Raw genomic sequence first — 17248 nt, forward strand, 5'->3', positions numbered from 1 at the left:
CAGAGAGAGACACTCATTTATTGGAGGACCTATTTGTGTATAAGCATACTAAAACCTCCCAATGCTGACAGCTATTTCTTATTGCACCCATCTTACAAATGAAGAAACTAATCCTAAGAGGTTAACTGACTTGCCAAAGGACAGACACATTATTGCTAGTTCTTGACCCAAGTTTAGCATCAGGCCTCACTGACTACATAGAGCACAGACTACGAATTTAGAAGGGCTTGGATATTGAGCAAACCTTTGGCCGCAAAGCATGAACTCTGCAACCAGAAAGATCTGGCTTGAAACATCAGCCTTAGCTTCCATGTGTGACTTGAGGCAAGTCATTCACTTCTCTAACCTTCAGATTTACCACAGAAAATCAGTGATATTTGCCTTCCAAGGATGCTGTGAGAATTACAGGAGATGGATCACATAAAGAGCTTAGGCAGGCCTGGCAAATATATAGTAGGCTCTCATTAAGTGTGAAATATTATTATTGGATGTCCAAGATTCAAATCCTACCTAGCTATAAAAATTTCAACAAGTCACTCCAAATCTCCAAACCTCAGTTTTCTCATATGTTCAATGAGAGTACTACTCACTGCATAGACTTGGACAAATTTAATGAGATTAGCATTTCAGGTAGAATTTCTTAAGACCTCAAAACAAGTAAATGCTCTTTCTTTCTCTCTCTCCCAATGCAGGACCACAGGCCAGAAATCTTGACACTGAGCTTTGAAATGCAGGTAATTGAAAGAGTGTTTGGGGGGAGTTGGGGATGAGGGGTGGACACATTAATACAGTTTAGGAGCTAGGGAACATGTAGCAGCATACTGCTTACCTCTCAACAAAACCATTCTGTGCCCTGAGATCTGGTTCTTTACATCTATCTTACAGCCCTTGGAGTTACTGGAGATGTTGAGCTTTTCTATTTTAATTTGTATCCTTATAGCTGAAGAGAACGTGGGTAAGTCTCATGATGCAGGCCACACAGGTGCAGAACACTTTTGTACATGTACATAGTTGTCGGTTTCCTCTATATAAACTCCACAGGGGAGCACGACATCATCTCGTTCATTATTGTCACTGCTGCACATGGAAGAGAGACAATGCCTACATATAAACTTGATGAACCAAATAGTTCAAGTGAAGAGGAACTGATTACAAAATCTAGGTTTTTCATAGTTTTAGAGTGGGGTAGAATGAGATTAATGACTAAAAAGCCACATTGTGTTGCTGCTTCCTCTAAGCTCTAGTTGATTTTTGGTTTGTTTTCCTAAGCTGTGATTTCTAGAAAAAGCAGATTTTTTCCTAAACGAGAAAACAACCAGCATCAGAACAGTTGATGGGACTGAAACTCCCAGAATGGCCTTTGATTAAACGTACAAAATTGGAAGCACCAAACTTCATCACAACCACTGTTAATAAAACAAAGATGATAAATTTAAAGAATATTTTGAATGTTCTTATACTTTTGTCTTCCAAATTCATTTTTGTGCAAAACACACTTATGCAAGCCTAATATAATTACATAAAGCATTTATTTACATACTTAATATTTACTTTGCTGCAAAGCTTTTTTTCATTTGGGAAACCACAGATTTTACACATCCCATACTGACAACATTAACTACGTCAGCTAGAAGTTTAGCACGTAGCTTACAGTCACACCTTCAAGCTTTCTGCCCACAGCTTCAAACCTCACTTGTTTATCATTTCACAGCAGTATGCTGTTCTTCCTGTCCTACACTAAAGTAAAGGATGTCTGGAATAACCACCAGATCTGCCCCCGCCAAAAGATGCTCTACATCATTCTACTGGAAGAGTAAACTCACCTGGCCAGGTTCTCACCTCCATAGATATTTGTCCTAATGCCTAACCTTTATGCCACTGAGCCAAACTACATTTCCTGGCTCTAGGAACTCCAAAGACCTCTTGTTTGACATTTCCTGTTCCCCTAATTAGCTACCTCCTTTGTCTTTTTGTCTTTGAAGGGATTAAGCAAACGAAACAAAACAAAACAGAACACCTCATAAACACAGACAACGGTATAGTGACTACCAGAGGAAAAGGGGATGGGGGAAGTAGAAGAGGATAAAGCAGGGGTGGCGGTAAGTGGTGATGGAAGGAGACTAGACTTGGCGTTGTGAACATACTATAGAGGATGTATTATAAAATTGTACACCTGAAACATATAATTTTATTAACCAATGTCACCCCAATAAATAAAAAATAAAAATAAATACCATAATAATAATAATAATAAAAGCTATTTTACTGCTCTAGTATTAAAATCCTTTAAGTTGTCCTAACCAGCCTCTACAGTCAATCAAATAGAAACTATATTTCCTTCAATTTCCAAGTACAATAACTAAATGAAAGAGCCACCTCAGAAAATAAGTAAGCATGAAAAAATAAGGGCAAAAAAGATTTTTGGATGGCTACTTGGGCTTTGTGCCACTAAGGGATAAAGCCTACTTACACAGACTTAAAGGGAAAACAGCTCTGTGAGGCAGTGCCATAATTACGAATTTTGATTCTTCAGTGTTCTCTCTACTGTATCACATGGTTCAGATGTTAACCTCACACCCAAAGTCCTCATTTACCTATTTTCAAAATTTTTTGGATTTTCTATTTTATCTCATTATATAATACTAGAAAACCAATTATTAAAATACTCAATAAACTTAAAATTTACACAGAAATCTGCATGTTTATAGCAGCTTTAGTCATCATTGTCAAAATTTGGAATAAATTTAATTTTAATTAATAAAATTAATAAAATGTCCTTTATTAGGTTAACGGATAATGTGTGATAAATCCAAACAGACAACAGAATACAACTCAGCACTAAGAAGAAATGAGCTATCAAGGCATAAAGACATAAGAAAAACATATGTCTTAGTAAGTGAAAAGTCAATCTGAAAAAGGCTACATACTGTATGACTCCAACTAATCATGGCAAAGATAAAATTATGGAGTAAAAAACATCAGTGGTTGCCAGGAGTTGAAGATAGGGAGAAATGAATAGGCAGAGCACCGAGAATTTTAGGGCAGTGAAAATATTCTGTATGATACTATCATGGGAGATTCATCATTATACATTTGTCCAAACCCATAGAATATTCAACAGCAAGAATTAACCTTAATGTAATCTATGGGCTTTGTGTGATTATTATGTGCCAATGAAGGGTCATCAATTGTAATAAATGTACCACTCTGATGGGAATGTTAATGGGGGAGAATATGCATACGAGGGGGAGGAGGGTATGTGGGAAATCTCTCAATTTTACTGTGAAACTAAACCTGCTTTAAAAAAAAAAAGTCAAAAAAAAATCTTATAGACCAGTGGCTGAACTTACTGCACAACTCATGTTTACAGGTTGGTCAAGGTTCAAGTGCTCTATTCAGACTATACATGAGAGATCAGAATCACAGTCAGGCCACATTCAAGACACAGCTTTATCCAATGTGTTCAAATATGTAACTCTTCAGTATGAGTATGCACGTATACACAATTCATGATTCTTGAAAGGTTTCCATAGCAACAGAAATTAGTATCTTCCATCTCAGACTAAAGTACAAAGACAAATAATCTGAAAGCAGTAACTACAAGATAAGCAGTTGAATAAACTTTTACAAAGCACCTATGATATGGAAAAGACTGCTAGCTGCTGGGTAGTGACACTCTATCCCATGAAGGGGGAAAAGGAGGAATGGGGCACTGAATCCACACTTGGAATGGATTTTTGCTTATTCCAACTGGTCTCTATTATGGGACATGGGGGTGGGGACGTGTATCTGCTGATGTGAGTGCTATAAAAATCATTTCTTATAGAACAAGTGCTGCACAAAATTTTTTAAAAATAATTTGTTGATTTATTTTTAGAGAGGGGAAAGGAGAAAGAGAGGGAGAAACATCACTGTGTGGTGGCCTCTCTCTCGCACCCCCAACTGGGGACCTGACGTGCAACCTAGTCACATGCCCTGACTGGGTATCGAACCAGTGACACTTGGTTTGCAGGCTAATGCTCAATCCACTGAGCCCCAGCAGCCAGGAGTGCTGCACAAAATTTAATTTTTAATGATCATTGTCTACTAGCAGCTTACAATCAAGTAAGAGCCAGTTCAAACAAGGTGTAAGAAATCAGACAATATGACATTTTTCCTAATAATTAATCTTGTTTGAAAAAAGAACGTAGTAGGCAGTCGGGATAGAGCCTAGTAAATCAATCAGCATTACAGGGAAGTTACAAATGGGAAAAACGTTAATACCTTAGAGAATATTTTAATCTAAGAATTATTTCCCCCCAACCATGCTCTGTCTTGAGTGAATCATCTTATTCAACAGGAACCACAGATAAAGATTATTTTGAGGAGCAAGCAAAAATGGTGGGGTCACAGGAGGTTCAAAGAGCGATTGTTTCTCCCTTTTTCCAGCAGCTAAGTGTAAGAGAATTATAATGTGACTTTATACTACACATCTATCAAGGTCTGCAAGTTGAACAGAAATGTTCATTTTCACATAAGGGACCTGAAGGGGATGACAGTGTAGTCTTGCACAGCAGAGACCAGGTGACCTTCCAGGGCATCTGTGAAGAGGATGGCCATGCATTTTCATGCAATGTAAAGGACCAGACAGCGCTTCACGGCAAACAGGCTACCAAGCCATGCTCTAGAGATACACTGTCCAAAGGGTAGCCACAAGCCACATGTGAGTATCTAAATTTAATAAAAATTAAATAGTACTAAAAAAAAAGTTGTGTATTGGCACCAATTACACTAGTTATTCTACCCTTCGGTGAAAAATCAGCAGGATATGATTTAAGAGTTATTACAGTAAAAAAAAAAAAAAAAAATGTCAATTACAGAATCTAGATTGGCATGTGGATGTTCATTTTACAATTGTTTGTAATTTTTCACAATATAATGTTGGAAAAAATGGTTTCTAATTAAATAGGACTATAAAACTGTTACACTAGACAAATCTCAAGTACTCAGCAGCCACATGTGGCAGCTGGTGGCTACTCTTTCGGATTGCATGGACAGAACATTCTATAATCTCAAAGTTTACTGGACAGAGTTGCTCTAGTCTAGCTGCTCAGGAGCCCAGTCAAGACTGCAGAGACCAATTCTTTCATCCTAATGTCAGGCCTGACTGGTCCCCTGGGGCAAGTGGATTATACTACAAGGGCTGCAAATTTTTAGAGTGGAGGTTCAGACTAATGAAAGGTCAAGTCTACCAGACAGAGGTTGAAGGAAACTGAGAAATATGAGTGGGACCTGTGCTCATTAGGAGTTAAAATATAAATATATTAATATGTATATATAAGTCTAAATTTTAAGTAATTTTTGAAGCTGAGAACTCCATTAGTTCCAAAAGATACACAAAATATTTATTTGTGAAATAAGGAGAAGGTACAATGAAAGATGTGCCTAACTTAGGGTACTGATTTTACCTTTGTCATCCTTGAGGAAATCACTGCTTATACCAAAAACATTTCAATGTAAATAATCCCTGAGGAGTTTGTGATACATGTAAAAAATCCAGAACCTTCTCTCAACAACCTCTATAACTACCAAAGAATTAAAACCCATCAGTATGAAAGAAATAAGGGAAGATCTATAATTGCCTTTATTCTGGCTACATATTTCTACCTGTAAGAATTTCTGCCATAGCGTGTACCTCCTACAACAATTTTTTTATTTTCTTTAAAGTGATGAGACACAGCCTCCTGAAAAAAAAAAGCACTCTCCATCCAGGCTTTGGTAAGTTTTATTGGGGCAAAATTTCAACAAAGGGTAGCTTTTATTTACAGAGCTTAACGTGTGTGGGGACAGTCCAACCCACTTGGACACAGTGAAGATGACCACTAAGCCTGTTTATGTATTTTCTTATTTTCAATTTGCGTACAAAAAATGTTTGCTTTACATACATAAAAATCCAAATACTGTGAGTGACAAATAACAACCCCCCCTTACCAATTCCTTAATTAAATATAAAAACAGCTTCAAAAAACATATAATTTAGATTGGTTTAATCTTGAAATGTAATCCAATAAGACTAAAAACTAAACATTTCAGGTCCTGTACCAAGTAGTAAAATACTCGAAGGCCTTCAGGATCCCTGAAATTTAAAAAAATAAAAGTTACTTTTTTGTTCCTAGAATGCAACAACATAATTCTATAAATTAATTCCTAAAACAAAAAACCTAAAACAATCAAGTAAAAGAAGTCCATGATTACGATCTCTATCTTTTCTGTAAGAAAAAAATATATAAATTCTCTTCACCAGTATTCAGCTCATATTTAAAGTGTTTACTTTCTTATAAATAGCTATGTATCACACAAATGTATAAAGCAGATAATAAAGATAGAAAAAATAATATTCATAATACTATGTCACTATATTATATTCACAATATAATGTCACTTCTCACAGAATAATTATAAACATTTTGGTGTTTCTCTATTTTTTAAAATAATTAAAAATTATTCCCTGTGCCCTTTTTGACATTACTTTTTCCATTATATTTTTTAAAAATTCACAAATAATTTTTAGTTAATTTAACAATTCTCTCCTTGTTAGACATTTGGATATTTTTCCAATGACAAATAAGGCTTCAATGACCATCTTTTTAAATAATAAAGCTTCTTCATTATTTGAGACTATTTCCATAAAACACTCAGAAAATAATTACTAGTGTGAAGAGAAAAGATAAATGAAATTTAATAGCTTTTGAAGCAAATTATCAAATTGCTTTCTAAAAACACTGTACCAATTTATAATCCCAGTAGGCTGTGAATGTTGCATCCTCACCAATTGTAGGAAAATTAATAGGATAGTTTCAAATTTCTGATCAGCCTTTATGAACATAGCCTTTTACATCCAATAGTTATTAGGCAATCATTCCTCTCTCCTTCCCTCTAATAAATATACATAAAGCATCTATTATGTACCAGGCACACTGCCAATTTTGGAGATACACATGTTCTCATGGAGCTTATATTCAAACCAGTAAAGCAAACAAGTTATTACAATTTAGCAATAGAAAAAAGAACACCATGGGGACATTTTAAAGGGACAAAGTGGAAAGAAATAACTGGAGGCAGAGAGGTTTTTCAGAAAAGGTACATGCTACAGGGACTACAGAACTTGGGGAGACACACGTGGCTAAAGCCATTAAGCTATACTGGACTTTTTCCATTTATTTGAAGATTAAACCCAAGGGGGAGAATGATGTGATGTGAGGCCAAGGAGGCTGATATCTAACAAGAACTTATTTTAAATACTGTGACAGTGCACCGATTTTTATAAAAGTCGCTAATAAAACTTGGGCATTATTATTCATAGTTGTCAGATTAAGATTATTTTCTTTTTTTTATTTTGGAAATCGATAGATACACTGACTGCTACCTTCTTTGGCAGCAAGTCTTTAATGACATAAAAATCAGAATTACATCTGCATAATAAACTGATAGGGTACCAATGAAATAATCTTAGCAAACTAGATATAGCTCTAAAATGAACCTCTCTAATAAATTTTATCAATTTAATAAAAATGTTTTAACATACTCACTTTGACTGATTTACATCAATAAGAGAACCTATTTTTGATGTAGTAAAAGAAATGTGTTCATCTCCAATTACAATTTCAAGCTCCTGAAGAAAATAAAATAGAGAAACGTAAGTAATACAACAATCCATCCTCCCAGATATCTCTATTCTTGCTACCAAGGGGTCCTATTGTTGGCTGTATGTTTTCTAACAGTAAAAGAGGAGGGAAAAAACAAAAAACAAAAAAACTTAACCTGTTAGCCATAAACTGTGTCTATAAAATAAAAAAATAAAAACTTCATTGCCTGCAAAGGAGTCCCCACTATGAAGGCTAACCAAAATTACTCTCCAGAGATCTCATAAAGATACTAAAAAATGAATGACACACTTAAGTGATACATATATGTTTCTTATAATATCACTAAAAACTAAGGCATCATTCTGAGGAACAATGTTATAAAAATAATATGGATATAAGCCAATTTTAATAAAATAAGTAAAAACACCTTATCCTTTTTACCAGGCTCTAAAAATAAAATGTACAATATTAATAATAGTACAGTACTGCAAAATCCCACGATATAGCAAAAAATCCGCGATAAATAATTAAATATAATAATTTTAAAAATCCTGCGATACAGTGAGGCCACGATAAGTGAACCGCGATATAGAGAGGGACTACTGTACCACTTTAGTACCTACTCTGTGTCAGGCCCTGCTGCTAGGGAACTTACAAATATTATCTGTAATCCCTAAAACATGCTTGTCAAATATTTTATTAGCCTACTTTTACAACTGTGAAATCTCAAGACTCAGAAAGCACAGGAAAAAACTTATATTTACAACCACCAATAAGTGATGGTACTAATATTTGAATCCTGGGCTATAAGACTGAAAGAATGATACACTTTGACTTCATAAAATATTAAAATTAAAAACTAGTAAAGTAAACATAATGTAGATGTCTCCCGTGTGCCATACTTATTGTATAAATTTTTCTCTATATTTATCTGCAAATCTAAAAAAACAAGAGGCAATATCTGTGGTTATTTTTCAAGTTAAATAACATGCCATTCAAGACAGTGTTAGCTATATAACTGATCAGAAGACTTAACACGTTGTGTTCAGATGGCGAGAATTCTCGTCATTTGATCACGTAATTTTAAACAATTAAATAAGGTTATTTAGACCTTCAGTAGTAATTTTTCATTTGCTTTTTTTATTAAGGATAGTAGTAGCTTAATTGTTAATTTCATGAAGTCATTTCATTAATATTAGCCATATAACCATATTTAAATCTTAAAACCTGCCAGAACAGAAGATTAAAAGGCATTTTTATACCCCGGTATGCAATGTGTTAATTATGCACAGTTTATGGCACATAAAAAATGCATAATTAACTAAGGTTCTCAAACGATCAGAAATCTTTGACTCAAAGACCAACAGACAATTTCTGGAGCATGCCTAATCCTCCCTATAAAGCAAAACACACGACCACATCATCAAGTGGCCAAATGAAAATACTGAATTCTGAGTTTCTTAGTACATATGTACATGCGCATAAAACAAAAAGATCTAAACTTACTTTTTAAAGTGTTTACAATGCATAAATACTGTTTACTATTACCTTTGATTTCCTAAATAATGTTTCTTTAAATAGAAGAGTTAAGTTACTGGTACAGAGGGTCAACATCTGTTTTCTCCACATTTTCTTCTAGTCAAAGAAGGTGTTACAAAGTATAATCCTCAGGACAAACAAAAGTGAAATTAAATATTTCTTTCTCCAAGGGTCATATCTCTTTTCTCCAAGAGTTCAAAAGACCCAATTCAGAAATGAAATTATCTTTCTATTGAGTGAAATCAGCCTTCAGAGCTCTTCAGCAGCCCTCTGAGACATAGCAATTACTCTGAGGAGAACATGAGAGGCAAAGGCAGTGGTCAGTTCGAACAAACAAACCAATCAAATCCCTCTCTGGGGCAAGAAATGCAAATAAAGAGTTCTCAAAGTTATAAATTTGGACAAAGTAAATTTTACATAGTCAATGAGAATCTTAAGTCCCAAATTTAACAGATAGCTATACTTATTCCTAATAAAATTAATTAACATATAATAGAAATTACTCACAACAGTGTGAAAACATCCTAACCTTGGCTGGAGCAGCTACAGAAGACTGTTCAGAAATATTTTTATACTCAGAGCTATGCAGCAGCTCCTTTACTACTAGGAGGTAGCATAAGGCTAAGCAAAAGAAAGTACTTACCAGATACCTACTAAATGGAAAACTAAGGAATCAGTGAGTATCTATTATAAATAAATAAGGAAAAACATAACAATGATCCTATCAAATTTAATATTTATGCATTTAAAGAATCACTAAATACAAACCTGTCGGCCAACCCTGTCAGGGGGAGGCCACAAAGCATCATCTTCTTTTGTAATTTCACTGTCATCAATAATTCTCTTCAGTTCTTCCATTACACTCTTATGTACATAAGCCTGAAAATAAGTTATAATAAAAATTTCATAATGCCTATTTCTTCTCTCAATTCAGAAGGAAATAATTAAACAGAGTTACAAATCCCAAATATTCAAAGAGAATATCACAGAAAATTTTAAATCTGATTCCAAAGTACAAGATGGGAGAGAATCACTCATCCTTCTTATGATTTTTCTTCACTCTCTTGCCCTTTTCTTTAATACATATTTTTCCTTCTTAACATCAATTACCCCCTTTTCAAAACTTTTATTCTGCCTTGGTAACACGGGACTTAAATTTCTCCAACTGGTTAATAGAGACAACAAAAAATCTATGAGGTAAACAGACAAACACAAGGACACATCATAGAAATCTGAACTTTTTATTATCCCTAACTTTTAAGCTTCTGATTTAAAGTTCATACTGCCCCTAAATCATGATTATTATTTAAAATAGTAAGTAATTTAGAGTAAAAAAACAAATTAATTATAAAATGAATGAAATGATATGCTCAAATGTGGGACTACAACTTATATTCAGATTGCTTCTTTTGTTGTTATAGATGCTACAATTATATCTAATTTAAGTAGAATCCCTTTTCAATCTATAAATGGGTTCTTCTTTACAATACAGCCTTATATGTACTTTTGTAAATTCAACACAGACATGAGAAAAATGGATAATTGTTAAAAATTACACATTCCAAAAGAACTTACCTCTTTTCTGATCATGACATCATTTTTATAATTGCTGTTGTTAGCATATCTAAGCTTTCCTGTGGGGAGTGGAAAAAAATTCAATCTATAACAGCAAAAACTGCTAAAAAAGAAATAAAGAAATTACATCATAAGCAATTTTGAAGATAAAGTCCATCTTACACTACTACTTTTATTACTATTTTCCCTCCTAGCATAAAACCAATGCTAGAATGTAGACACTCAGAAATTTGCTGGTAAGTTGGCTGCAGTTGAAGTTAGGCAATTTTTAAAACATTCTATGCCTTTGATATAATTTTTAAATATTCAATACAATTTTTAAGTATTTCATGCCTTCAGTATAATGGGAAGGCCATGTTTAAGGCCCATTTTCTTAAACTATGTCCTGAACTAGACAGGGGATCTGAAAAGGGAATAAACGTTTCTTTTAAAGTTTGTTTTATGTCTGCATCGCTGCTGATTAGCCAAGAACATTTAATCTAATTAAACCTTAAAAGGGGGGTTTTATTCTCCCACTTATTCCTAGATGAGAAAACAGTTAAGTAACTTGCCCAGGGTCACACAACATTCAGATCTAGATCTACCTTCTTTCAACACTCATGCTTTCTCCATTACTCCAAAATGTTCTCTTTTAATTATTTTCCTTCAAATTAATGTATGTATGATGATATGACAAGGGTAATATTTTAGAACTGTGATTAGGAAGCATACAAACTATGTGCTGCTTCTAGATAAAAGATGGCCAATTTGGTTATATTTAATTTTAATCCATCATGACTTTGTACTCCCTGATGCATGCCTCTTCCCAAGTACACATGTAATGTGATCCTGATCCTCTAAAATGATTGGTAAACCTAATGAGGTGAGCCCCTCAGGAATCACTGCCTTGGGGACTCTGTAATTAATGGAAGTATGTGGATGGCAGAAAGATGGATGAGAACCACTGTTTTGGAATGAAATTTCCCTGATAATATTAGCTACTTAATTTAAGTGACTGGCTGAAAGCCAAAAGCTGAGAACTCTTCATAGGCAAAGGCACTGAAAACAATAGCACATAAGAAAAAAAAAAAAAAAGAACACATGCAGAATTTATATAAAAGTGTTCCTTGGCTAAATTGAAACGTGAGAACAAAGGAGAATAAGATAATTACAGATTCTAAATGATTGCAGGTCTGTCATTACTTTGGGTTCTGCCTGAAATGTCCAATACTCTTCCGCTCTCCTAATATATGACCATCCGTAACTTTTCTTTCATGCTCTCACAGAACTTTGTCCAAAAGAGGAACATAGCTCTTAGGACGTAATATCCAAACCGATTTATGGTTAGTGTCCGATCTGTGTCAGCCACCAAGATATTATTTTCCTTGTGGGAAATTAAAAAGTCTTATTCATTACTGTATCTTCGGTTTTTGTATTTCCATGTTTCCCAAAACAAAATATGTATTCAAAAAAGAGAAGTCTATTCTCTAGCTAGTAAAGTTTTGTATTTCAAGTCATTTCGACTGCTACCCTCTCTAGGAAGCTTTCCCCACTCATTCCTGCAGAACTAACCACACCCCTTTTTTGTATTCTTAATGCATCGTAGGGAAAGCAACTGTATTTAAGCACCCCAAAGCACATCATTAGACTCATTTTTCTACACGCTGGGCTCCCCACTTTAGGGCGGGTCTTATTCGTTTACGCTGCCTTACGTACAACGCCTGAATGAATAGACCGCAAGAATGGGCAGTCGGAAGGTTAGTGGCGACGGAAAGATTTCACACATCCATTGGACCACCACGCGTTGGGGATGTTCTTTAAAAATGTTCAAGTATCAGGTCGAAAAACTAGATGTCCTTTCAGGGCCTTTCGGGTGACTAACGCTAGGATGCTAATTACCGTAGTATCTGTCAGGATTAGCCTTTCTGAATTTACACCGATGAATTGCCTTTTATTCACAAAACCAATGGATGCGTCTTGTATTCTCAAGCTCCTACTGATTTCGCCTAAAGCAGTGGCCTCAGCCCCCATCGGGGCCGCTCGCCCCACCCCGCCTCCTCCGCTCACCGTCCGGACGGAACTCGAACTCCAGAAACTCATGTCCAAACTTGCCCTTGTGCCCTACATAGTAGCGCAGGTAGAAGTCGCTGGCCATAGACATTTTTGTTCCCTGAAAGCCCGCGGAAGGCTCGGCCTACGTGCCACCCGGCGCCTGGCAGTGACGTCATCGCGCAGGCTAATGCGTCACTGCGGGCGCGCCTTTTCTACCTCCTCGGTCGCCAGAGGAAAGCAGGGAGGGGCTCTCCATCTGGAGTCGGAGCCCTGAATGCCCAGGAGGGAAGGCAGCAGTGACTTGAACTTCGCTTTAATGGGGGTAGATTTTCAGAATTCAGTAAATCATGTTATATTAGAAAAGCACGGAAGTGTGTAAGTATGATAGCGTTTTTTAAGGGGTTGTAGCTGAGGTTTGCAAGTCGCATTTGCTTTTCACGTCTAATCCTTGTGGCATTTTGTGAGCTGAGTGTATCATTATCACCCTTTAACTGGCGGGATGAGTAAAGCTAAACCTGGGAATAGGAAGGTAGACCTGGATACAGCTCTTCCTCCTGCTAAGTCCTAACACAGGGCTTTCCCGTTGGGACCACACTAGTTAACCGGCAACTTGAAACCTATAAATAATAGACAAAGGAGAGAATCCATCCAACAAGAGATCTGAAATTTTGAACACATTGAAACTGAAAACCCAGACAGTCATGGTATAAAAGAGAGGGGTTTTTTGATAGTAAAACTTCGTTCATTAAAGGTTAATCTTCAGTGCCCTCTGGAGTTGTGGCAGTGACTTAAGATCAAATGATTCCAATGTCCTATTTCACAGAACAAGAACAAATATTTCAAAATTTTATATGGAACCACAGAAGGTCCCACATAGCAATGGTGATCATGAGGAAGAAGAAAGTTGGAGGAATCACACTACCTAATATCAAACTATACTTGTAAGGCCATAGTAATCAAAACAGCCTGGTACTGGTGTAAAAACAGACACATAGATCAACAGAACAGAATAAAGAGCCCAGAAACAAACCCACACCTTTACAGTCAATTAAGATTCAACAGAAGAAAGCAAGCACATACAATGGGCTAAAGATAGTCTATTCAATAAATGGTGTTGGGAAAATGGGACAGATAAGAGCAGAAAAATGAAACTAGACCACCTTATACCACACAAGAATAAATTTAAAATGTACTAAAGACTTAAATACTAGACCTGAAGCCATAAAAAGTGTAGAAGAAAAGACAGGCTGCAAAATCTTAGACATTGCTCATAGCAATATTTTATCTCACATATCTCCCCAGACAAGGGAAACAAAAGAAAAAATAAACAAATGGGACTACATCAAATTTAAAAGTTTTTGCACACCAAAGGAGACCATCAACAGAATAGGAGAGAATAGATTTGCTGATACATCTGGTAAGGAGTTAATATCCAAAATTTATAAAGAATTAAAAAACAAAAAAAATCCAATTAAAAAGTGGGCAAAGGGTCTGAGTAGACACTTCTCTAAAGAGGAAGTACAGATGGCCGATAGACATATAAAAAGATGGTCAACGTCACTAATCATAAGAGAAATGCAAATTAAAACCACACTGAGTTATCATCTCACACCTGTCAGATTGGCCATTATCACTAAATCAACAAAGAAGGGCTGGCAAGGATGTGGAGAAAGGGGCACCCTGTTGCCCTGTTGGTGGGAATGCAGGCTGGTGCAGCCACTGTGGAAAGCAGTATGGAGACACCTCAAAAAATTAAAAATGGATCTATCTGCCTCTTAACCCAGCGATCCCACTTCTGGAAATGTATCTGAAGGAACCCAAAACACTAATTCAGAACATAAGAACCCTTATGCTCATTGCAGCATTACTAACAATCGCCAAGATATAGAAGCAGCCCAAGTGTCCATCAGTAGATGAGAGGGTAAAACAACTATGGGATATTCACATAATGGCATACTATTTGGCCATAAAAAAGGAAAATTTTACCCTTTGCAACTGCAAGAATGGACCTGGAGAACATTATGCTAAGTGAAAATAAGCCAATCAGAGAAAGACAAATACTATATGATTTCACTTACATGTGAAATCTAGCGAACAAACTGCACTAACAAGCAAAATAGAGACAGATTCATAGAGAGCAGGATGACAGTTATTGTTGGGGTGGTAGTTAAGGGGTGGAGAGATTGAGCAAAAAGGGAAAAGGGCTCATGGGCATGGGCAACAGTGTGGTGATTGCAGTGGGGAGGGAGGTAGAAGGGTCTTAACGGTAATGGAAAAAAGACAATAAAAATTAAAAAAAATAAAATTGAATATTAAAAAAAGAAGAAAGAGATTGAATGGTTTAGCACATGTTTCTTACCAGACAGAATTAAATCGGGAAGTGAGGAATGTTCCAATGTGATGTGGGTTTTGAAGGATGGGGAAAGATAAGGTGAACTTCTACAGAAATTCTGTATTTCATCTAATATTGATTATTATTCTTTACCAACATACAGAATAATCCTGTCTATTGATGACCTTTAGCCTTCAGTGGAATTTAGTGAAGAGTGGCAGTCAGAAGACCTGAGATTCATTCCCAACACTTACCTCTACCTAACCTCAGTTAAGTCACTGTCTCTAAGCTTGTTTGTTTATCAGCCAAATAAATACACTACAATCAACTTTGCCAAGCTCATAGAATTGTTGAGCATCAAATTAGATAATGCATGTAAAATAGATTTAAAATTTATAAAGCATTATATAATGAGTTTTATAACATGTCTTGCTATGTGCCAGAAATGGTTAAGACACTTAATACAATGATCTAATGCTGGAAATACCTGGTATGACTGATAAGTCAAAGATTCCACAAATATAATCTCTCTTTTAGAAAAAGCCTAGCCAAGTGAGGAAAAGACCCAGTTTTCTTTTTTGTTATACTGTTATAGTTGTCCCAATTTTCGCCCTTCATCCCCCTCTGTCAACCCCACAGTCAATCCCCACCCACATCATTGTCCATGTCCAAAACCCAATTTTCTTAGGATAAACAACCAGTGTATCCAGTTTTCCAGACCTGTATCCAGGAAAACAAAATTATGGGTAAAAAATTTAATACAGTCATTGCCTGCTTCTTACCCTCTTCCAAAAACAAAAATTAACATACAGTATGAAAGAACAACTCTATTATGTTCCAGTGTCCTCTTACCTCACTATGCTGCCATTCCACTTGCCTCGTTTCAGTTCCACAAACAATTTCATGCCTCAGAATTTTCACACGTGTAGTCCTGGAAGTTTCTCCTCAGTCAGACTTACCCATCCCTAAGGTCTCAATTTAAATGCCAGATCTTCAGGCAGCTCCTCAATTTTATACTCCCTTCTACTATTCTATACCTTTTTTCACAGCACTTAACCACAATGTGTAGTTTATGAATATTCACACAAATATGAATATAATGTCTCTTTCTAGACTGTGATCAAAAGCTCTCTATTTCTTTTATTCAACACCTAGCACAATATCTGGCATTGTCCTTAACACTCAGTTTGAAAACAAATATTTGAATAAAGAAATATTGTGTAAATTTGACTCAAATGAACAGACTAGAAGCAATGAGATTCCATGAAGACTATCATTTTGTGCCAAGCTACGCAACCTCCCTTCTCTCTACTGCTACTTATCACCCATTTACATTCTGACTAGTCATTGTGGTATTCCTACAGGTATAAGAATCATTACTTAGTTGGATAACTCATCATGACTTCATCAGGATTTTAACTTCTACAAAATAATTCAACTACCAGTCATCTTTCCTACAGCTGTCTTAGATGTCCTTCCCCGAGTACCCAGAGTGAGTATTCTTTAAAATCACAGATCACATGTTCAACTGAACTGCCGTCATCATAGTTTCAGTGTTTTGCAATAGGAGACTATTATCATCATATAGAAGCTCACACAAAAATGATGACTTCAACATTTTACTCATATGACACTTGAACCATACCATTGCCTTTACGTGTGACTGATGACCAAGATTTTCTTCTTGGCCACATTAGATTTTACATGAAAAAGATATGAAAGATTCTAGGATAGAAAGAGGGAGAGAAAAGAAACTAATATTTATTGAGCACATATTATGTACCAGATACTATACAAATACACACTCTCATTCAGTCCTCACAACAACCCTGTGAGGTAAGTATTATATGCATTTTATTCTTTTTCTGGAATGTAGATTATCTCTTGAATTTTTCTGTTGACATTCACTTCCATTTGTTTACTTTTATCATCTCTACTGTAGAGATTTAGGCAACTGTATACCTGAAAGGCCCACTTTCACTCAATAAATATTAATTTAATGAAATACATTTCACAGTACGTCAATGTATGATGGAAAATAGGAAGCTACCACCCTTCTTTCTTGGATATCCTTTGCTGGGCCTTGTTAAAGACCTTCTGGCCTACTAAGCATTCTTGCTTGGTCTCTACCTCTCCTATTTATTAA

The 17248-nt window shown here is 35.7% G+C and overlaps 1 protein-coding gene across 2 annotated transcripts; it reads right to left on the reverse strand.

Moving 5' to 3' along the window:
• Positions 1-5716: 5716 nt before the first annotated feature.
• MAGOHB (mago homolog B, exon junction complex subunit) lies at positions 5717-12942 on the reverse strand. 2 transcript variants are annotated; one of them, XM_090275438.1, is made up of 5 exons: positions 12786-12850; positions 10740-10842; positions 9933-10043; positions 7569-7651; positions 5717-6115 (listed from the first exon to the last, which is right to left on the reverse strand). In XM_090275438.1, exons 2-5 carry the CDS (start codon positions 10752-10754, stop codon positions 6016-6018), a joined length of 309 nt encoding a protein of 102 aa, XP_090131564.1. In that variant the 5' UTR covers positions 10755-10842; positions 12786-12850; the 3' UTR covers positions 5717-6015. The 2 variants fall into 2 exon arrangements, with proteins under 2 accessions (XP_090131564.1, XP_090131563.1); XM_090275437.1 differs by having other exon boundaries at positions 5718-6115; positions 10740-10798; positions 12786-12942.
• Between the last annotated feature and the right edge of the window lie 4306 nt (positions 12943-17248).

The sequence above is a fragment of the Furipterus horrens genome, unplaced genomic scaffold (assembly GCF_987537825.1).
Source record: "Furipterus horrens unplaced genomic scaffold, mFurHor1.1.pri manual_scaffold_4, whole genome shotgun sequence".
Taxonomy (NCBI): domain Eukaryota; kingdom Metazoa; phylum Chordata; class Mammalia; order Chiroptera; family Furipteridae; genus Furipterus; species Furipterus horrens.